We start from the raw sequence: 24,216 nt of genomic DNA, 5'->3' as shown, positions 1-24,216 counted from the left end.
AAAAACATGTATTTTTTTTTCTAAAATGCAGTTTCCTAATGTTTTGAGGATTTTCGCAGTATTTTGTAGCATAATTAATTAAAACCGTGTTTTCCCAATTCTTAATTGTCAAGGTGCAATCTGATATAGGAATTATTTTACTATCCCCCTATTTGCAAATGGGGGATTCCTTACTAAGGTACAAATTGCAGATATGCTTAACAGTTGAATTAGTTCTTTTTAGGTTTGGCATTTCGTTACTTGGTACCCTAGGCGTAGGGTGGGGGAGGTCCGAGTTAGTTAAAGAGATCCATGATTTATCTAGGAAATCAGTGTATGGTGGCTACCAGTCGGGCCAATTCGGCTGCCAGTGTTCGCAGCCATGCCACGAGATGTTCTTCACCAAGATTGTCTCCGAGAGCACCTGGCCTAACACCAAATATATGCACCACATGATCAGGTACAACAGAGTTCATGTTTTATGTTGATTCAAAAAAGCTGATTTCCGATTTATCGACGAGAAGTGCTGTGAAATAATTGTGTCTCCGCCTCTCAACCGAAAAGTCGGATGTTCGAGGCCCACCATGATCCGTGCTCAATGCTTGAGGGTGATGCAACATTACCCAGCCCAGAAAAGTAACCAAAAACACTGCAAAGTTGTGAATAAAACGTCTTAATTTGACGGCACCCTTCAGTACATCATGGTTAAATATACATAAGCGGCACACGCCTGCTTTTTCATCAAAACTGCATGAATTTGAAAACGGGAAGCAAACTAGATCAATATGAGTTACGGGCTAAAACTAAAGTATAACAAGAACAAAGATAGCCAAGTATGGCGACAGTGCAAGTAGCTCAGATTTATCCGATCATATGTATCAAAATTAACGTAAACTGAGTTATTTTTTTTTACTTTTTCGTCAATTTTTTCTTTGTAATTTTTGATTTTTCTTGTGTCAATGATGTTTTGAAGAGCAGTAAAGTCGACGTTTTTACTTTTTTTATTTATCAAATCTGAAATGCTCTAATAATAACAAAAAAGAATTTATTTATGTTTTTGCCCTTATAGAAGCGTTTTTGCATACATACACTTTGCACGATTGGAATTCATTTTCGTACAGAAAATTTAACTATGTCATCAGTTACAAACAAAACTGGAAGTGACGCGAAACAAACGTGAACACGTTCGAGTTTCGAAAGAGTATTTAAATGTTTGAAAACGCCAGGGTAATCATAGTGTTACTTCTAGATCCAGTTTCTTCAATTTAGGCTAAATTTATCAAAAAGTGTCAATGAAAGAGTTTTTGAAATTCTGAAAGCTTTAGGGCCATACGTTATTTTCTTTAAAACTCCCAATTTTTTTAAAGTTTTTATTCCACTGCTTTTTGCTTGCGTTTCTTGCAAACATTTAAGCTTGTGAAGGTTTGTGGTAATTCGTGAAGGACCTTTGATGCGTTAAAATGTAAAGTTTTCAAAAATTTCACCTGTACAAATCAATAGTTGTACTGAAATTACCAAGCAAAATTTATAAAAACAAGTTTTTGCTCATGGATGTGACTTGCTTAGTCTAGCTTGGCGGCATGAAAAAAACATTTTTTTCAATTCTCTTCAAAAACATTCCGACGCACCCTTTTGCAGCTCATTTCACCCATTTTTTATTTTTCATGCTAGAAAAAAAACTGATAATATTTAAACTGCTGCTTTTCTACACTAAAAACATGATTCAATTTTTTACGCAATTCAAATCACGAGCGGAAAAGCTTTTTTTTGATGTATCAATAAAATTTCCTGGCTGTTCAAATATGGCGACGAGTTTTGCCTGTGGGAATGCATTTGAATCCAAAGTTATTTCTCTTTCTTGGTGTTCGAAACAATAAAAAATGAAGTTGTTTTATATTACATGAGAGATTGAACCTGGAAACTTTATTCAATAATAACCTTTGTTTTATAAACTTCAGACTTTGTAATTTTATTCTTGTTGGTTTTATTGCGCACGAGCATGGTGGTTAACATTAGCATGCGTGCTCGTTAGCATGCTCGTTTAAAATGTTTAGTCTTTGATTTCTGCCAAGGCCTCTTTTTTATGTCAACGCGGCCTTGACAACTAGTGAACGTTTTTTCTACTCCAAAGTTTTCTGCTTTAAGTATTCAAGGGACAATAAGCCGCACACTAATTGTTATTGCTGATTGCGTTTCGGCTCGCATTCTAATAGGCCGGTCATCCGCATGGCGTTCTTATGGAAAAAAAAACAATTAAATCATAGTTTCAAACAGTTAAACAGTGAAAAACTAACCTACGAATATAAATTTTTTTTAAACCGAACATGCTTGAAAATGATATTCAAAGTTTTGTTTGAGGAAATTTAATTAATTATAAATAGCAACTTTGGACTTTTTTCTAAGATTCTGCAAAACAATCGGGTATACTATTAAACGTTTCTGCAATAAAAATCAAATAAACGAGTATTAAGCAAACTACAGTGCCAGTCGTTATTCTGAGAGAGTTTTTTTTAAATTGAAGCATAGATTGATGACGTCAAAGTTCTCCGTGAGAAAACTTCGAAACTTTTTTTTAGCAAAATTTTATGCATTTGATATGTATGTTTCATTATAAAGTATTCCGGTGTGGTGCTTGCTTTGATAATTTAATAGGTATTTTAGTTTCTGACAATATTTTAAGCAACCTAAGGGCGGAGTGATCGTTTAACAGAACTATCTTTTACCACATAAAATGAAAAACGAGTTTTTTAATAGACCAATGTCTGATAAACTGATGCATGATCGATTGACAGACTCAAAAGGACGCTCAGTCGTGGTTCAAGCTTCCCAGGACAATTATCACATGATTTGTTAACAAAAATTATTAATTGCAAGAACACAATAAGATAATTTACTGGCAAAACAAAAATTTACGCGCACAAGAACACTCGTGCCGAATAGAAGCCCAGCGGAGCAAGCGATCGCTAATAGCCAGTGCCGCGTCTATGGCAAGCGTTTTCAGTTGCTTATTGTTCTGAGTCTGCCTACAGATTGGTCTTCATGAAAAATGGTTGATTGAGTTGAGTTTTTGTACAATATTTTAAATCATTCACAATCTATGCTATCAGTGATAGGTAAAAACGGAGCAGAAAGTCCATAACTATCTCTCAGACTAAAGTTCCGTGGTTGAAAATGCGTATTTTTAACATCCTTTTATGATATATTAGCTTGAAAACAAATGTTTTTTATCATGATGAGTAATATTGTTATGATTCTTATGATAAGTATAATGATAATTTTAATAGTAATAATAATCATAAGAAATTGTTTCCAAAAGATAACTAGTTACAAAATTATTTATAAAAAGGTCCAAATACAAAATGAAATCGTATGGGATGACACCATTAAGCCAGCACGGTTGCAGGTGTCTCTTAATTAAAAATTTTTTAAAATATATAATCTTATTTTAATTATTATGATTATTACGTTTCTTACTTTTTTCTTTTTTTTTCTTTTAGACGACTGCTGAAAGACGAGAGTGAGTTAGTTCGTGAGACCACAAAAGACTTCCTGATTCCGTATGTGAAGGCGAGGATAGCAGTGATCAAGAAGCACAAACAGGACTCATCCAACCCAGACCAGTACAACTCCATCAACCTAGACCACCTCCCATTCAACGACACCATGTACTACAGGTAATGAAATTACCCACACTAACAAACTTGAGATTGAAATCGAATTTAACTTTTCCTACTCAAATTAATTTCTTTTTTGCTCTTGTGTAGATGGTTCGAACGTGACATGATGGAGATGTTAAGACAGAACTTTCTCCGAGTGGAAGTGTATTTCGAGGCTCTGTCTTACGAACACGTGAGGGAGCAGCCTCAGTACGGGTGGGAACATCTGTTGTCCAATATCGGAGGTGATTATTTAACAAATAATTTTAAGAACCAATTCAGCTTTTTTAATTGCCAAATACTTTAGAAAAATATCTTTAAAAAATAGACAAGGAGATACAAAATACGCGGGACACTACACGGAGACTGAGTAAGCCATACAATTATTTATACATATTTGTTCTGACTCTCAATCAAAAGGTCGGCGGTTCGATGCCCGCCATGATCAACGATCAATTTTCTGCTGGTGAGGCAACCATTCCCAGCCCAGAAAAACAACCAAAAAACACTTTGAGTTATTAAACAGAAACAGGGGCAAAACAGCTCTCAAATAAAGGGCCGTAAAGCGCACACCCGAAAAATAATATCGTACAAATTGAAGTAAAGCAAATAATGTTCAAGCCTGGAATCTGTTTAATTTTATGTTTTTTTGCTCGTATTAAGTTAACAAAATTTTTTTAATAAGCTGCCAAGATAAACGAAATATCTAGTTCAAAATTTCAGTTTTTTTTTTAATCTAAAAACTTTTAATTTTTCTGGTTAATTGGCACCTAAGTTTATCAATCATGTCCATAGAAGAGTGTACTCAATTGAAAGTTCTCAGCGGTGCTTCAACAGGTTGAATTATCTTCTGCGCTTGCTCAAGTTGGTGCTCATTCAGTGATTAGATTTTTATTATATGTTGCTCTCATTTTTTGCTCCCAAAACATAAAAATACGACTTGCCAGTATTGACAGTAAGGTTATACGAAACTCGGTGAAAGTTTGTATGTTGATATAAATACCAAGGAAAAACCACTAGCCTTAAGTTAACTCATACCTCTCAATGTATTCCAGGTGCACTGGGCTTGTGGCTGGGACTGAGTATCATCACAGTGTTTGAGTTCTGTGAGCTCATATTCGACCTGCACAGAATCGTCATATCCAGCAGGTGAGAAGAGAATTCAAATGGGTATATAATTAATTGCAGTGATTGCAGCAGGATGAAGTGTGAATGAAGAATCAGTCAAAATTTACATCATTTTGAAATAGTCTAGATTTTTGTACCTGGTTCTTAAATTTCATGTTGCAGCTCCGTACTTTCGGCTGATTTATGCGGCTGTTGGTTTTTTTAGGTTGATTATACATAAAAAAAATTTTAGACTGATTATAAAAGTTCTTGTGAGATAAGTTAAATTTTTGTGAGATAGCTCATTCTACTTAATTTTTTTTGGAATAATTTGCCTCCCTTTATACTATCTGACCATCTTTAGGATGACTTTGTATGACTTTCAGGAACTAAACAAACTTTTGATTGAGTTCGCTGGAAACAAATTTTGAAGCAGAAATAAAATACTTAAGTCTGGCCGAGAATATGGCCTGGAACAAACCAGTTTCAGAAATTTTTTTTGAAAAACAATTATCATTGACTACAGTTTAGTGTGGTATTTTTTTCTAAATTTCTTAAGAACTGATTTTGTGAGTATTTACGTGAAAATTCATTTTGAGTTTCCTGTAAGTAAACATTGAAATAACAAATTTTTTTTGAAATTTTTTTTCCTGGAACTTAAAATTGGTTTTGTAATTTAGATATAAGCGGCGACAAGAAGAACGTAAGAAGATGTTAACACAGAACTACAGAAGACACCAGATGAACTCAGCCAGCATGAAGAACATGCAGAACCATCACCAGCCACACTCCTTCCCCCTTTCATCACTGCCTCACCCCCACCCACATCATCCTCCCCATCAAACTCATACTACTCAACTGCCATTACCATCACCCCCAGAGCCTAGATATGTATGACCCCCAAATTGTCCATCGCCCCCAAACCCCCCCCCCCTCTCCCTTCTGGGTCTCATCACGATTCCTCCCAACACCAACTACCCCCACCCCACCCCACCCAACCATGCCTAATACCCATCTTTAAAATGAAATTGCCTCAAATTTTAGCCCAAAGCACTTATCTAAACCCAACTTGATTCAAATATAGTTCCCAACCAATCATGCCAATTAGTTTAAAGAGATACCTAAACACAAGGTCTTATTAGTTCTTTAAATTGCATACACGTTTAGCTGTTTATTTGGAGATAATTCTTGAAATTGTGAAGATAAATTTGATTTGTTGGCTTTTCATATGAAAAGTTGTGAAATATGTTCTTAAAGACTAATCGTAGATTTATTTTTTTGTTTATTTTTGGAATTAACTTCCAATGACAATTTGTTTTTAAACTCAATTGTTCAAAATGTGTAATAGTCAGCTAAAACTTCAGCAATGTTAGAAAACCAGTATATGAAAGCGTGATTTTCAGTAGGTTTTCATTTAAGTTTCAAAATTTTCTGAAAACTATAATGAGGATCCTACTTTACCAAAATTATCTGCGCTGCAGGCGAACTTTTGAAAATGGCAAACCTTTCTCATTTAGCAGCATGTTTTGATTCGGCGCCCCAAAGTTTATTGTAGATTGACGCCAAAAATGGTTTTAAAAACTTTAGGGTTATTTGGCCAAAACTAGCATGTTCCGACCATAAAGTTTTTTTTTGCAGAAATTTTTTTGAATTTTTGAAAGTTTTGATTCCCAAAACGGAATTGAAAATCTCCAAAAAATATTTTTAATTGAGTAAAATCAAAATTTGGTATAATTACGCTATTGTAAACGACATAAATAAGGCGTGCTCGCTCGCTTTACTAGTTCGAATTAAAAAAAACAAGACTGCTCGTATCAGGGCGAAGCCCTGAATGTTCCGACAGCCTTTTAAGGTTTTATGGAGCAGTAATAACATTAAAAAGTTAAATCAAATAAAACAAAATGAATTTTTTTTTCTAAAATTTGAAGTTTTTTATGAAAATCATCCCCCCACACGCCATTTGAAGTACAAATGGATAGAGTTCGCTCATTGTAACAAATCAATTACGGCAATTAAGCTTCTTTCAACCAATTTGGAACGATTTTAAGACGGATTAGTTCTCCGCTTGCGCGTTAATAGCGCGAAATATATCGCGCGTTAATTGCCCCAAATTGGCCAAAATGGCAATCTTTAAGCCTTCATAACTTTATGAAAAATAATCACAGTTGAAATATCTTTTCAAATTCAAGTTCACGACAACAATAGTTTTCGAATGATATAAATAAATTCCCTCAAAAATGGCTAGTTAAAAAGTCGAAATTTGTCTGAAGAATAAAAAAACCCACCCCGAGCACAAATATTCCGTTACTTTCGTATCGAAAGTCGGAACAATAAAATTTTCCAACCGGTATTTGTAGCGGTGAATTCGAGTGATAAACAAAAAAAAAGAAAAATAAACTAAACACCCAAATACAAAAATATTCCCCTTTTTCAAAGTTGGTCAGGGTTAAATACTTCTTAGTTGGTCAGGGTTAAATACCTGAAAGAAAGAGGAATATGGAGTCTAGAACCACATTGACAAACCTGACTTGATTTGTCTCAACTCAGTTTGGAACGATTTTTGCGCAGGGTGAAAAACAATTTAAGCGTCAAGTCAAGCACAATACAAATCGGAAATCAATCGCTAATTAATTAGTTCAGCCAGTCAAAAAGCTAAATCTTACAACGCTTTAATGTTGGAGATAAAGTTTGCAGTGAGATAAAGTTTGCAGTGAAATTTAATGTTGATGATGAAGTTTGCAGTTAGATAATGTTTGCAGTGAAATTTGCAGTGTTTTTCTTTTGGGTACCCTCTGAGGAAACTAGTACTGTGCCAGTAATTTCAGAGTAAATTTGAGAATTTTTGGTCTGTAACATAGTTTTATTATAGACAACTATGGGCCAACTATGTTTAAAGAATCAAACGTGGTTCATTTATTCTGTACAGGAAACTATATAATAGGAAACTATTTTCAGTTTCAAATCTATTTTGAACCAATTTTAGGGTTCGTGAGATTGCTTATACATACTTTCAGGCTATGTTTTAACCAGATTTCAAAAATAATACAGGTGAAAAAAAAGAAAAAAGACTTTGACGCGATAAGTGGACGTTTTGAATCTGGTCAAGGCATAGCTTTATGAAACTTGAAAAAACAACAAAATTGCTCGTATCAGTGATAGATTTCGCTCCTAGTAACGTATCACTCAGTATGAATAGCCTGTTTCAACCAGTTTGGAACAATTTCTAACACGGGTTTGATCGAATGGATTTGATCGCAGCTTAAGCACTAATTATGCAAACCGAAATCTATCACGCCATAGTTGTTCCAAATTGCCCAAATTGGAAAATTTTAAACCCGCATAACTTTACCAAAAAAAAATCACGGGTGAGATATCATTTTGAGTTTGAAATCAAAATTACAATATCTTTCAGGTGATATAAAAAATTGTGTCAAAAATGGCTAGTTAAAAAGTCGAAATTTGTCTGGATAAGAAAAGCCGTCCGAGCACAAATATTCCGTCACTTTGCTCCAAAATCGGAACAATGATTATCTCGGTAACTTCACTGTTTTGAACTGATAAATAACATAAAAAACAATGATGATCACTATTGCTACATTTCTGCGATACTGATATCTGAATTCATCCCGTATCAGAAATAAAGTCAAGAAAGTCTGACTTGGCAATGAATTTTTGCTGACACATTACTGAAACAGTATGATTTGCATTGCGAGATCAAAATTGAGACCGTTAAAAATTGAATATAGAGATTTCTGAAGACCTTTCAAAACTTTTGAAAGTTTGGAAAAAAACAATAAAAACAATTAAATGAAATCTCAAGTTTTATAAAAATTTGAGAAAAAAGTTAAAATTTCAGGTTAAAATTCACTAAAAGAACCTTTAGAAGTCCTTTCTTCCTTCATATTAATTTTTTCATTCAAACAATGAAGACTTAGTGAAAATTTTCCTATTAAACATCTATATACTACTTTTGTTGATTGCCTGCTGAATGTTTGTTCTAAGAAAAAAATTAGTTTGTGTTGCTAAATTGAGGAGTCTTTCGAACTGTGTGCTCATAGTAACTTAAAGGGAGGGGAAAATGTCAGGAAGAATCACGTAATACGATTACTTACATTAGTCGGAACTCGAACTGCTATGAGAGGTCAAAGTTTCTTGTGCTCGAAATTTTTTAAACTTTTGGTGCTTTTAGTGGTAATTGCGTATGGAACTATTGTATTTTCCGATAATAGTCAGCCTAGTATTCCGTAAATACAAAAAAACTAAAATTAATTCCCCTAAAATTATTAGGATAAATCGAAAATCGTAAAACAGTGATAAAATGTTCCTTTGTTACGGTTAATTCTACTTAGTTACAAATAAGATATGTTTAAAAAGTGAATTAATCTCTAAGTTAAAACATTAAAAAAGTGAGCGGTCATTCTCTCCGACGGAGAGAATGAAGATAGCAAGGTCAAATCAAGATTAACCAGTTAAGATACTTTAAAGTAATTAGTGAAATAAAACAAATGGTAAGAATCACAACATTCCCCTTAGTGGGAAAAAATTTAAGTTACTAAGCGCCATAATACCTAACATGTTATCAATCCCTTTTTCTCCCTCTCGAGAAGTCCGACAAAATGAAATTTTAAATACTGCACAGTATAACAAATGTCATTTTGATGCTCCAAAGGAATGACTAAATTATAGAGGATAATAAATTTCCTAAATCCGGCGGATTGTAATCCGTAGTTACAGCTAAGTAAGCACTAATTGCGCTTTAGACAAAATACTAGTACAGATTATAAATGACTAAATGTGAGTTTTAGAATTTGATTGAGTTTAGCTGTCCCCTTCCATAAATTTTTCCAGCTCGGCGTTGAAAATTTCACTATCTAAGTCGATGTAATTTTCAAAACAGTTCACGGCATCTCTCAGAGAATCGTCAGTAGAGGCGATGGAGAATCGATCAGGAGATTGGGTGTAAGCTAGGTCCGGTGTACTGTCTTCCGGTAGTGTGTTGCAAATGTTGGTCTGATTATCCAAGGGATTCTCTCTGAAAGTTTGTGTGGGGAAGCTCGAGCTGTCATCCTCGTCCAGAGATATAGGAATAATAGCGGAGCCTGGTTGGTTTTCTAGCTCATCTATAATATCTATGAAATATCGCTTACCATAGAATTTAGGGGGGCCAACATTTCGGCTTGAACGTCTTAAAATAAGTTCGTTACCGGTGGTATTAGTTTCCTTAGGATGTCTATCCTCGCTGGTTCCAATTTCGTCTGAGGAGTCCTCTATTTCGAAAACTGGGAAATCGACCGGTTTTTCTCCCACCAATGGTTTTGTCCAATCCGAAGGAATGATTGGCGGCTCCGTTGTCGTAGCCGTAGAAGGTTCGTCAGGTGGGTGTGAGGTAGTTTGAAGTGCTGGTTTTATACTAATTGGGCATTCCGCTGTGTCCGAGGGTTGAGATTGTTCGTCTAAATTCTCAGGTTTTATATTAGTTTGATATGTTTTAGGATCTAATGATGAGGTAGGTTCTTTTTTAAAATTGTCGTTATCTGAAATGAAGCGTTTTCTTATCATTTCTCTACATGGGAAACCTCCCGCAATCCATTCCCAATCGCTAATGTCCGACGTATCCGACGGAATAAACATTGATTCGTCACCTGCTAGGTATCCAGTATTCGACGTCGAGGCTTTATTTTGGTTCTTCTTCGATTTGTTGGATTTTGAAGGCTGGTTCGTTCCTCTAGATCTGGTGGTGACCGGGGTGAGCGACACTGTTTGTCTTCCTGACTTAGTGTCTGGTTTCCGCGTCTGTTGTGTCTTCGATTTGTATGACTTTCTTGGACCTTTAAACGGACTGTTTAAGGACACTTGGGCTGATTGAGGTTTTGAAGTAGTGGGAAGGTCTGAATCATAGCCTTTCTCCAATGGTGACTGGTTCTTTTTCTGTATGAGGGAGTCTTTGTATCCGTCCTCTACCCGATCGTCAGCGTTCCAGTCGAGGGCCCTTTCTCTGCTTAAGATCGACTTCCCTTTGTCGGTTTGCGTGCATTGTGTGCAATTAATCCCGTGGAAGCAAATTTGTCGATATATGTGTGGCCACCAAATGTATTGTGCCAAGTATTTCATACCGAATTGGCCAGGGTGAGATTCATGTAATGTTTTTAAAACGGCGTTTCTAAGTGTAAACGGAATAACTATTTTTCCATCAATATATAATAGTCCGTCGGATTCATGAAGTTCTTTCGAAAATTGGTGTAGATAACGGGAATTTGCATTGATGTTATCTACTTTTTTCTGTAGAGCTTTAACAATTGGGTTTAATAATTCATCATCTTCCGTTAATAAAGCGACCAATTTTGCATTGAATAATGTATTTAAATCCAAAGGTCTTTCGGGTAACTTGAGATTTTCTCGGAATTTAGTTACTAACTTCTTGTGTTCTGATGAAATTTGAAAATCGATAGAGACCTGTATCCCGGAAGTGGAAGGATTTACTACAATTTGGTTATTTGACATATTTACACTATTTATAAGTTTGAGATCCGAAGGATTACTAATTAAGCTACTGTTAAGGATTAAAAAATAGATAAAGCCTGAATTTGATAGGATAATTTTAGTAAAATCAGTGTTTGAGAAATCCGAAGGAATACATTTAGAATTACAAAGTTCTGTTCTATAATGTTTTTGATTGCAGATTGAAATGGAAGAGCTGACGAAATTCAATGCTGTGATTATTACGTGATTTCGTAATTTCATGTAATGGGAATTTTCCGAAATCGAATTAATTGAATTACGTAATGGATTTTCATTATCCGAAGGATTGAGTGCACTATATATTTTTTTGGTAGTAGCAACTACAAATTCTTCGTCGTAGTGTGATGAGGGAATTGCTTTACCCGAAGGAGTTCTTGAAATTAAGTCTGTAAAACCCATATCTTTTCCCGCTAAGTGTTTGATAGTAAAATTGAATGGTAGGAGACGATCTACCCATCTTGTCAATCGGCTATGGTATGTTTTGTTTCCGTGATTTGGTGACAAAGCGGAAAGGAGAGCTTTGTGGTCGGTGATAATTTCAAATTCGGAGCCATAGAGATAATTTTTGTAATGTTCAACCGCCCATACAACTCCTAATAACTCTAATTCGTTTGTTGAATATTTCGATTCGTGCGGATTTAAAAATCTTGAAGCAAATGACACTGTTTTCCAAACTTTCTCATGAAGTTGTTCAAGGGATGCACCTAATCCATTATGTGAAGCATCTGTTTTTACTCTCGTGGGCTTTTTTACGTCGAAATGAGTGTTTTCAGTAAGATTTACTATTTCAGATTTAATCTTGACAAAAGCTTTTGAGTGATCTTCATTCCAAAAGAAAATTGACTTCTTGTTTAAAAGAGGTCTAAGCGGGCTTCCGAGGGATGCTAGATTTGGTACAAATTTAATGTACTGATTAGTTGACCCGAAGAATGATCTTAATTCTTTTAGATTCTTTGGGGTTGGTATATCTTTGATTGCCTTGGTTTTATCGAATAATGGGGCAATTCCTGATTTCGATATTTTAAAACCGAGCCATTCAATTTCTTTTTGGAAGAATTTGCACTTCGACCATTTAACTGCGAAATTGTAAGTGTCTAACGTTGATAAAATTTTGTAAACGATTTTCTTGTGATCGTTAAAACTTCCTTTGGAAGCGACTAATATATCGTCGAGGTAGCAATTTGTAAAAGGAATGTTTCCCAAAGTTGAGTCCATAACTCTCTGAAACTCGTTTGGCATATCGCCGAGTCCGTAAAAACCCGTTAAAAATTGATAAGTGCCTGTTATATCTCCGCCGACTAGACTAAAGTTGCATTGGCTGCTAGTAAAATTGTCCAGTGCGAGTTGACTATATGCGTTCTTTAGGTCTAGGTTTGTAAACCATACTTCTCCGGCGGAATTGTTCGAAATTTGAGCCGCCACGTTATCAACTAATTCGTGTATATTAGGCATCTGATATTTGTTCTTGTATATTTGTTTGTTGATGAATTTTGAATCAAGGGCTAACTTTATCGATTTGTCTTTTTTACAAGTAATAACTATCGGACTAATAAATAAGGAAGCTTACAGGGCTTGCTGAATCCACCTGTATGTTCAGAATTACTTGGTTTTCATTTCCTAAGCCGATATTTAGTAGTTTCTTCATCTCCTTTCCTTGATCATCGTAGATAGTTGTTACGTTTAATACTGAGTAATCGTCGTTATCGCTTTGTCCAGACTCTGACCATGCATTTGTTACTCCACAGCATTCTCTATTAGCGTGGTCAATATGTACATCTGGTTGTTCCGAAGGATAATGATGATCCGTATTATTTACAATTTGGCTATCCACAATATTTACATTTTTACGGCGTGATTTACAAAGTCTAGTAAAATGTCCTCGATATTTACAAGTCGTACATGTTGTATCTTTAGCAGGGCAAACCGCTAGATGTCCTTTTGTAAAACTTCCGCCGCATTTCATACATGTGTTGTTTCTTTCGATGTTTAGGGTGGGTTCTCTTTTTACATTAAAATGATTAAAAGATTTGTTGGAAGAATATCCGCTGGATTTAAAAGTACTCGTCATCTTTATGTGGTTTGTAATTCCTTTTTCATCAATCAGGGCTTAAGGCTTCTAGTGGCGGTAAGGTTTCCGTGAGAAGTTTCCGTTGGATATCTGAATTCTTCATGTTATTAATAAAAATGTCTCTAATCCATTCGTCTTCTCCTGTGGGAATGTTACATCGTTTTGCCATTTCAGCCAGTGCCCCCCAGAATTGTTCTAATGATTCTCTGTCCCTCTGTTTTCTGTTTAAGAGTTTGTGTCTTTCGAAGGTTATGTTTGTTTTTCTCACAAAAGCTGTGGACAAATTGTCCCAAAATTCTTTGAAAGAAATTTGTAGAACTTTGACTCTTGTGAACTTCTGGCCGAATATTTTCTTTCCTTCGTTTCCAAGGGCTAGATAAAGTATGGATCTTAGATTTTGTCCGCCTCTTCCAGTCTCATACCGTTGAATTTCTTGGTTTCTAACTTTATTTCTTCATCATCGAATCTCTTTTGTTCTTGGATATTCCTCTCGATGCGTGATGTTTTTTGAGCGTCGGATTCGTTTTCCGGCGGATTTTCCAATGTTGGGGGAGGTGGGTGATATCGTTCCGTTGGATTCAAGAGATTTTCGATGTCGATATTCTCTTTTGCGATTATCGCTAGCTGGAATAGATCGCTCCACTCTTCCCAAGGAATTGGTGGGTCCACTGTGTGGTTCTGCCAAAATGAAGGTATACCTCTCACGTTTGATTCGTTGCTGTTTGACTGCGCCATGATAAAATGTTCCTTTGTTACGGTTAATTCTACTTAGTTACAAATAAGATATGTTTAAAAAGTGAATTAATCTCTAAGTTAAAACATTAAAAAAGTGAGCGGTCATTCTCTCCGACGGAGAGAATGAAGATAGCAAGGTCAAATCAAGATTAACCAGTTAAGATACTTTAAAGTAATTAGTGAAATAAAACAAATGGTAAGAATCACAACAAACAGTGAATCCCAATCATCGTAATTTACCTTAAAAAAAGCAAAAAAAAACACAAAAAACATTTTCAAAAAATAACAGCAAAAAAAATCAGTTCTTGGTCTTATCCGATCTCTTTTGATGCTGCTAAAAATTAAGAATTCGCAAAACTGCCAACCTGACATCTGTAAAACATGTCAGCAATTTGATTTTCGTTTCAGATTATCCAAGTTTTCTGAAACATTCATAACAAATTGGACTTAACAACCGGTCGGAACTTTAAATATTTGCGCAACTTGCCCAATATCATGTTGATCAAACACATTAGAGTGTCTTCCATCAATCAAGTTTGCTCTGGTTTCTAAATCAAATCAAGTTCAAACTTCGTAGTTTTAGTTATTTGCTGATCTTGAATTTGAAAACATATCTACATTATAGTAGCTTGGAACCTTCGAATCCAATAACTTGATCCATGAATTTTGCTTATCATCATTCAGATATGAAAAGTTCCCTGCTTCTTTTTGTTACTTTTTCTTCTATCGTTGGTGCTGTCGAATCATTAACGGAGAAATCCAGATCCGAAATGGATGAAGTCTGGGAAGCTTGGAAACTAAAATATCACAAGAGTTATGATTCTGTGGCTGAAGAAAAGCTCGGCTACAAGAAATGGCAGGAAAACGCGCTAAAGGTATGATGGATGGTTTTGAAACATTTTGTTGCTGTAATTGCTTAATATTTAGAATTGCATTTATAAGCGAAGCACGGGTTTCATAATCTCATTTTTTTGGTTAGCGACTTTTTGCCAACATTTTTTATGGTATCATTTATTGTTAACTCTGTAAACTCATTAATTAAATGGTTTCTTGGTAATTTTGGTACCCAGCTCTTACTTTTTTGCCAGAGAGAACAATATAGATTTATTTTCAGAGTTCAATTTCAAGTTTAAGTTGTATAACAAAATTGCTACCTTTTCAGTTCAGCACAGTTATGGATCTTGTTTTTCTCTGGTGATTTACAAGTTTTGCGAAAACCTGCTATGAACCAAATCTCAAATCTACTAACAGCAGCAGAGCATAGCCATTCAATTGACGTTTCAGATTGGAGGTTTCATTTCTCTTACATTAATTCAGTTTTGTTCAGATCAGCCTTCATAACATGCGCTACGATCTCGGTTTGGAAACTTTCAAAACTGAGTTGAACACATTCGCCGACAAGACATTCGAGGAGTTCGCAGCCACTTATCTCGGAAACCGAAAACAACTCAAAACCGATTCCGATTCGTCGCCTTCTTCCGTAAATGGAAATGGTGACTCATCTGTAGGTGATGATTTACCTGTAACTGTTGATTGGAGGGACAAGGGTTACGTGACACCTGTGAAGAATCAGTACGAGTGTGGGAGTTGTTGGGCTTTTTCGACAACTGGCGGCTTAGAAGGGCAGCATTTCAACGCAACAGGTTCAATTGATTTTGATAATCAAGCATCTTTCTTCAGAAAATGTTGAGAAGTGTTGTGAAAAAAATGCCGAATAATGGAGTGAAAGTACCAAAAGACTACAAAAAATCAAAATTTTTGTAGAAAACATGTTGTCTTGATAGTACGAACTGATATTCAATTTGGCCGAAGTGCTTCTAAAACGAAAGAAAACAAGTAGTCTGAATGAATGTTGGGAGCGGTGGTGAAGTGGCAACATCTCCGCCTCTCAAACGAAAGGTCAGATGATTGAGGCCCACCATGATCCGTGCTCGTTGCTTGAGGGTGAGGCAACATTACCCAGCCCAGAAAAATAACAAAAAAAACTGCTTGTAGTTCTTACACAGGGGAACAACAGCGGCTCGCCGTGATGAGCCGTACAGCTGGTATGTTGGTCCTTTTCCCATCGTGGATAAATGTTGTATAAATTGAAAAGCAATTTGCTTGATTTCACGTTTGAAAATTTACAAGATTTCTGACTACAGATGGAATTTGCTTTTTTTTTGCGAAAGAACTTAGTTTTCCAGCGTAACTTTTTGAAAGTACTTTTGATATTTTTTCAGGTAATTTAGTGAGTCTAAGTGAACAACAACTGGTAGACTGTGACCAATACTGCTACGGGTGTGCAGGGGGTTATGTCGAACAGGGATACCACTACCTCCGCCAACATGGATCCATAAGCGAAGTGAACTACCCTTACACGTCCAAATTTGGCTTCAACCACACTTGCAATGAGACTGGTAACACTATCGCTGCGACTATGAGCCGATATGTCAGTTTGCCGAAAGGAAATGAGGATAAACTGAAGGAAGCGACTGCGAATGTTGGGCCGATATCAGTCGCAATTGATGCGAGCGGCCTATTTGAGGTGATCCGGTTTTAATCAATTTCTAAATTTTTCTATAAAAATTTCTGCGGCTCGAATGTAACTCTAATGGTTTTTTCTCTGCAGATATGCTCAGATTGTGTTAATCTAACCACATTTTGCGTGAGTTTTGACAGTTTCAGAGGCCAGACTTTATTGAGACAATTTCTTCGTCGTCATATCTCTTTTGCTCGCGGATGTTCCTCTCCAAGCGAGATGTTTTTTGAGAATCGATTTCGTTTTCCGGTGGATTTTCTAGTGTTGGAGGGAGTGGGTGATATCGTTCCGTTGGATTTAAAAGATTTTCGATATCGATATTTTCCTTTGCGATTATTGCTTGTTGGAATAAATCGCTCCACTCTTCCCAAGGAATTGGTGGGTCCACCGTGTGATTTTGCCAGAATGAAGGTATACCTCTCACGTTTGATTCGTTACTGTTTGACTGCGCCATGATAAAATGTTTCTTTGTTACAGCTAATTCTACTTAGTTACAGATAAAATGTGTTTAAAAAGTGAATTAATCTCAAGTTAAAACATTAAAAAGTGAGAGAGCATTCTCTCCGACGGAGAGAATGAACATAAGAAGGTCAAATCTAAACTAACCAGTTAAAGTAATTTAAGATTAAATAAGTGAATAAGAAAAGAATGGTATGATTCACAACATTCCCCATAGTGGGAAAAAATTAAACTGCTATAAAAACTTTAATACGTAACACGATAACTGACCGTTTTCTCCCCCTAAAGGAGTCCACCGAGGAATGAAAAATTTGATACTGCCCAATACCACAGTAAAAATTTCGCTACTCCGAAGGAATGACTGTTTGGTAAGGAGAATAGCACAAATTATGGTTCCGGCGGATTATAATCAATTGACTACAAATAAAATTGAATTCTAACTGCACTATAAAGAAGCACTGTAAGGAAGCACAAAAGTATAAGCAAGAGTTTAAGTTTTAGTTTAACAGTCCCTTTCGACGAATTTCTCTAACTCCGCATTGAAATCTTCACTATCCAAATCTATATAGTTATCAAAACTATTCACAGTGTCTCTCTGGGATTCGTCCGTGAAGATCAGAGAGATTTGTTCTGAGGAAGATGAGAACGCCGAGCAGGATGTACATTCTTCCGATTGGATGTCAAAGGTAGGAGTCTGGATATCCGAGGGATTCTTTGTACTGATTGGTGGAGGAGAGCCCGAACTGTCTCTTTCGTCCAGTGTTATGGGGTTTTTCGAGGAGCCGGGTTGGTTGTCGTTCTCATCTATAATATCTATGTACAACCTTTTACCATAGAATTGGGGAGGCCCAACATTTCGACTCGAACGTCTTAATTCAAAATCGTTACCGGTAAAAGCGGTCTACTTTGGATGACTTTCCTTAGTGATAATATTTTCGTCTGAGGAATCTTCGATTTCGAAAATTGGAAAATCGACTGTAATTTCTCCCTCCACTTCCTTCGTTTTATCGAACGGAGCATTTGAGCCTTGTGTCGTCGCTGTAATAGAGGGTTTGCTAGGTGAGAGGGACGTAGAGTTGTTTTGAACTGCTAGTATTATAACGATTGGACATTCTACTGGGTCTATCGATTGAGGCTGTTCATCTAAATCTCAGATTTTATGTTAGCTTGTTATGTTTGAGGATCTAATGATGAGGTAGACTGTTCGCTAAAATTGAGACGTTCTCTAATCATTTCCCTGCATGGAAAACCACCCGCGATCCACTCCCAATCACTAATGTCAGATGTATCCGACGGAATGAACATAGGTTCGTCACCTGCTAGATATCCAGTGTTAGGAGTCAAGGCTTTGTTTCGGGTTTTTTCTGGGCTTGTAAGGTTTAGTTGATTGCCCTCCAGACATTGTATTGACGGTAGTAGGCAGTTCTATTCGACGTCTCGTTTTAGGGCCTAATTTCCGCGTCTGTTGGGGCTTTGGCTTGTTAGTCTTTCTTGGACCTACTTGAAAATCAAAATTAGTAAATGAAGGGAAAGAAATATTCCCTCTAAACAAACGGGTTGTAGAAGATTTAGACTTCGGGATGGCAATGTCCGATTTTCTAATGACTCTTCCGTCGGATAGTTCGACCGTAGATTTTGATGCGTTTATTATTTTCTGACCAAATTGTTTATAGAAGGGGTTTCCGTTTATACTTCTTTTGGTCTTTCGAAAAAAATTTACCTTTAAACGGGCTGCCTAGAGACACTCGGGAAAAAGAAGGTTTTGAAGCTGTATGGTAATCCGAATCGTATACTTTCTCCAGTGGTGACTGGTTCTTCTTTGGTACTAGACTGTCTTTGTACCCGTCTTCGATCCGATCATCGGCGTTCCAGTCGAGAGCCCTTTCCTTGCTTAAGATTGACTTCCCTTTGTCTAAAAATCCACCGGATTATTTACTAGATGCCAATTGTTTCCAGATCGTGTTCGGTTTTCTATTAAAATGTATTTCGAACGGTAAACATTTTATTTTTGATTGAAAAGAAGAGCGTAAGTTCCAGATGATTCTTGAGATAGCGAATTGTGAAGTAGGATTTTGGTGCTCCAGTGACATTGCTAGTAATTTAATTTTTACAGTATATACAAGTTTTTCTACAAGACCGTTAGAACGATGGTCTCCAACTGTACAAAAAATTAATTTGATTTTAAAAGAATTACAAAACAATTTGAAATCCTGGCTAGTAAAGCAGGACGCGTGGTCGACAAGAACAGAATTAGGATTCCCATGGAGATAAAAAACAATCTTGAGGAAATTCGATTACCGTGTTTGATGACGTTGAAGATGTAATTTAAGCCGATGGAAAATTTGAGAAACGGTCTATTTATAAAAAGATGTATTTGTTCTTTCCCCAGGTATTGTCTAATGGGCCGGCAAAACCAAGATTGAGTTCCTCGTTAGAATCTGATAAGGTAAAAAGTTCACTAGTTTGTGTGGTAGGTATAGTGCTTTTATATTCTTACCAGTTTGAGTGCATTGTGTACAGTTATTCCCATGGAAGTAGATCTGCCGGTTTTTGTGAGGCCACCAAATATATTGTGCCAAGTATTTCATACCGAATTGGCCGGGTTGGGATTCGCGTAACGTCTTTAAAACGGAATTTCGAAGTGTAAAAGGGATAACCAATCTTCCATCCACATATATTAATCCGTCCGATTCGTGAAGGTCTTTAGAAAAATGGTACAAATAACGTCAATTAGTATTAATTTTTACTTTGTTCTGGAGGCTTTAACGATTGGGTTTAACATTTCATCGTCTTTTTCTAATAACGCGACTAACTTTGCATTAACTAATGTGCCGAAATCCAAAGATCTTTTGGTTAATTTTAATTTTTCTCGATATTTTGTCACTAATTTTTTGTGTTCAGAAGAAAATTGGAAATCAATTGTGACCTGTATGCCGGAGGTAGAAGGGTTAACTAAAATTTGATTATTAGACATATTTACAATATTTACAAGTTTAAGATCCATAGGACTAATAATTAAACTACAATTAAGAATTAGGAAATAAATAAAAGCTGAATTTGATAAAAAGATTTCAGTTGGATCTGTGTTTGAGAAATCCGAGGGAATGCATTTAGAGTTACAGAGTTCGGTTCTATGGTGCGTTTGATTGCAAATAAATTAATTAATGAAATTCAGAGCTGTAATTATCACGTGATTACGTAATCTCGTGTAATTGGAATTTTCCGATTTTGAACTAATAGAATTACATAATGGATTATCGCTATCCAACGGATTGAGTGCGTTATATATTTTTTTGGTAGTTGCAACTACGAATTCTTCATCATAGTGTGATGGGGATATTGTTTTTCCCGAAGGAGATCTTGAAACTAGGTCGGTAAAACCCATGTCTTTTCCTGCTAAATGTTTTATTTTAAAATTAAATGGTAGAAGACGATCTACCCATCTTGTTAGCCGACTATGATAAAATTTATTTCCGTAATTAGGTGATAAAGCGGAAAAGAGGGCTTTGTGGTCGGTAATAATTTCAAACTCTGATCCATAGAGATGTTTTTTATAATGGTCCCCCGCCCATACAACTCCTAGTAGTTCTAATTCGTTTGTTGAATGTTTGGATTCATGAGGATTTAAAAATATTGAAGCAAACGATACTGTTTTCCAGTCCTTATCGTTGAGTTGTTCAAGGGAGGCACCTAGCCCGTTATGTGAAACGTCTGTTATTAGTCTCGTGGATCGTTTAACGTCAAAATGTGTGTTTTCTGTAAGATTAACTATTTCTAGTTTTATCTTATCGAACGCTTTTTTTATGGTCTTCGTTCAATAGGAAAATTGACTTCTTGTTTAAAAAGGGTCTTAAAAGACTTCCGAGGAATGCTAAATTTGGTACGAATTTGATGTATTGGTTTGTTGACCCGAAGAATGATCTTAGTTCCTTTAAATTTTTTGGAATTGGGATGTCTTTAATCGCTTTGGTTTTGCCAATTCATTGAGCAATTCCAGATTTCGATATTTTAAAACCAAGCCATTCAATTTCTTTTTGGAAAAAGTCGCATTTTGACCACTTAACTGCGAAATTGTAACTATCTACGCTAGATAAATTTTTATAAAAAATTTTTTTTTGTTCAATAAAACTTCGTTTAGAAGCCACTAAAATGTCATCCAGATAACAATTAGTAAAAGGAATATTTCCGAGTGTTGAGTCCATGACTCTTTGAAATCCGTTGAGCATATCGCCGAGTCCGTAAACACCAGTTAGGAATTGATATTTTCCCGTTATTTCTCCGCCTACCAGGCTAAAATTGCATTGGCTACGTTTAAAATTGTCTAAAGAAAGTTGACTATATGCATTCTTTAAATCTAAGTTGGTGAACCACACTTATCCGGCGAAATTGTTAAAAATTTGAGCTGCTACCTTATTCACTAATTCGTGTATATTGGGCATCTGTTATTAGTTCTTGTATATTTGTTTGTTGATGAATTTTGAATCTAGGGCTAACTTTATCGATTGGTCCTTTTTACAAGTGATAACTATCGGACTAATAAATCTGTCCTCGTCGTAATTTTCTAATTTTTTAATATGTCCTTGGGATTTGAGTCAGTTTAATTCAGTTTTTACTGAATCCAGTAAATGTAATGGAACACGCCTGCCCTTTAGTTGAATTGGTTTTAGTGGTTCGTGGAAGTACGTCATTTTTTGTTTGATTTTTTATTTTTCCGATCCGAAGGAATAGTTGCTTGAAAGTTTTGGAAATCATGTCTATTTCATTCTCTTTGTCAAGTGATGAAATCAAATTGATAGACTTACAAGTTTTCTTGTTGGTGTGGAGCGCGAAATATTTCTGGGAGACTTCAATTCCCACTTTTGGCAAATTGTCTTTTCCCAAGATGTCTCTTTCGTGTCCTTTTGTTAAGAAGAAGTGGCATTCCCTGTGAGACCATCCGTTTGAGAAAATAGGTAAAATTACCTTTCCAGTGATATTGATTGCCTTGTCTGTAAATCTGCAATAAAGTTCTTTAGTCGTTTGATCCACTGGATATATCTTCACATAGGGGTCTCGTAACTTCAACTCATCTAGGACATTTTGTTTGAGGAAACTCACGGGACTAGCTGAATCCACCTGTATGTTGAGAATTACTTGGTTTCCTTTCCTAGGCCGATGTTTAATAGTTTCTTCAATTCTTTTCCTAGGTTGTCGTAGATAGTTGTCACATTTAATACGGAGTAATCATCGTTATCGCTCTGTCCGGACTCCGACCATGCGTTGCTTACTCCACAGCATTCTCTATTAGCACGGTCGTTATTAACATCCGGTTGTTCCGAAGGATAATTACAATCTGTATTTTTTACAATTTGTCTATCCACAATATTTACATTTTTACGGCGTGATTTAAAGAGTCTGGTAAAATGTCCTCGATATTTACAAGTTGTACAGGTCGTATCTTTGGCAGATGTCCTTTGGAAAAGTTTCCGCCGCATTTCATACACGTATTGTTCCTTTTGATATTTAAGGTGGGTTCTCTTTTCACGTTAAAATGATTAAAAGATTTATTGGAAGAGTATCCGTTGGATTTGAAAGTACTCGTCAATTTCATGTGGTTTGTTATACCTTTTTCGTCGATCAAAGCCACATTTAATGCTTCTAAGGGAGGCAAGGTTTCCGTGAGAAGTTTCCGTTGGATATCCGAGTTTTTCATATTACTGATAAATATATCTCGAATCCACTCATCTTCTCCTGTCCGTATGTCCCATCTTTTTGCCATTTCTGCAAGTGCTCACCAGAAATGTTCCAACAATTCTCTGTCTCTCTGTTTTCTATTCAAAAGCTTATGTCTTTCGAAGGTCACGTTTGTCGTTCTCACAAATGCTAAAGACAAGTTTTCCCAGATACCTTTGAAGGAAATTTGTAGAACTTTAACTCTCGTGAACTTTTGGCCAAATATTTTCTTTCCTTCATTTCCGAGGGCTAAATATAGTATGGACCTGAGTTTTTGTCCGCCTCTTCTAGTCCATGCCGTTGAATTTCTTAGTTTCTGACTTTATTGAGACAATTTCTTCGTCGTCATATCTCTTTTGCTCGCGGATGTGCCTCTCCAAGCGAGATGTTTTTTGAGAATCGGTTTCGTTTTCTAGTGTTGGAGGGAGTGGGTGACATCGTTCCGTTGGATTCAAAAGATTTTCGATATCGATATTTTCCTTTGCGATTATTGCTTGTTGGAATAAATCGCTCCACTCTTCCCAATGAATTGGTGGGTCCACCGTGTGATTTCGCCAGAATGAAGGTATACCTCTCACGTTTGATTCGTTACTGTTTGACTGCGCCATGATAAAATGTTTCTTTGTTACAGCTAATTCTACTTAGTTACAGATAAAATGTGTTTAAAAAGTGAATTAATCTCAAGTTAAAACATTAAAAAGTGAGAGAGCATTCTCTCCGACGGAGAGAATGAACATAAGAAGGTCAAATCTAAACTAACCAGTTAAAATAATTTAAGATTAATTAAGTGAATAAGAAAAGAATGGTATGATTCACAACACTGTTCAAAGTCTCTTCCTTTGCTGATGTAAAATTTGTCATCTATTTTTATGTTTGCCAGAAAAGATTTTTATTGCTTTCTTTGTGCTCTTTTTTGATATTATTTCTATAGTTCTTCAATGATTCTCGACACTAAATTTTGAATTTTTACCCTCATGAATTCTACCCCGCTAAACGAGTTGAAAATTACCAATAAGTGACTGAAAAAAGGGAATGTCTCCTTCTCTAGTTCTACAAAAGCGGAGTCTACTACTCTAAATGGTGTGACCCCCAATTACCTGGACCACGCAGTGCTTGTAGTGGGCTACGGGGTGTACCAAAGTGACGAAGAGGGGGGAGGGGGGAGGGGGAGGGGGGAGGACTACTGGCTGGTGAAGAACAGCTGGGGGGCCAGGTGGGGAATGGACGGGTACATTATGATGTCACGAAACAAAGATAACAATTGTGGGATTGCGTCCGACGCATTGTACCCTGTAGTTTGAAAACACTGAAAACTGAAACTAGAAAAAAATATGAATGGTGGCTAATCAGATATTCAAAATTTAAATTTCAAGTTCAATTAAAAACTGAACGTATGAAAATTCATGTTGCTTTAATTTGATTTGTCTTCAAGCGTTTCATTATCTGGATAACAGTTAAGC

At 36.1% G+C, this 24,216-nt stretch overlaps 2 protein-coding genes across 2 annotated transcripts in view; both read left to right on the top strand.

Annotated features, from left to right (window-relative positions):
* Positions 1 to 5,734, top strand: part of LOC134853378 (uncharacterized) — a gene marked incomplete in the record, with an annotated part of 65,147 nt that extends 59,413 nt beyond the window's left edge. The window contains 5 exon segments of the mRNA XM_063869365.1: positions 305 to 439; positions 3,477 to 3,653; positions 3,744 to 3,880; positions 4,691 to 4,784; positions 5,423 to 5,734. Of these exon segments, the coding sequence (XP_063725435.1) occupies positions 305 to 439; positions 3,477 to 3,653; positions 3,744 to 3,880; positions 4,691 to 4,784; positions 5,423 to 5,639 (760 nt within the window).
* Positions 5,735 to 14,567: 8,833 nt separating this feature from the next.
* Positions 14,568 to 23,911, top strand: LOC134852866 (procathepsin L-like). Its single transcript, XM_063868706.1, has 4 exons — positions 14,568 to 14,939; positions 15,392 to 15,707; positions 16,287 to 16,591; positions 23,805 to 23,911. Exons 1-4 carry the CDS (start codon positions 14,724 to 14,726, stop codon positions 23,898 to 23,900), a joined length of 933 nt encoding a protein of 310 aa, XP_063724776.1. The 5' UTR covers positions 14,568 to 14,723; the 3' UTR covers positions 23,901 to 23,911.
* The last annotated feature ends 305 nt before the right edge of the window (positions 23,912 to 24,216 follow it).

The sequence above is a fragment of the Symsagittifera roscoffensis genome, chromosome 8, assembly GCF_963678635.1.
Source record: "Symsagittifera roscoffensis chromosome 8, txSymRosc1.1, whole genome shotgun sequence".
NCBI classification, from domain to species: Eukaryota; Metazoa; Xenacoelomorpha; order Acoela; family Convolutidae; genus Symsagittifera; species Symsagittifera roscoffensis.
Note: the sequence above shows the minus strand (reverse complement) of the source record. Positions and strands in the feature narration are given on the sequence as shown.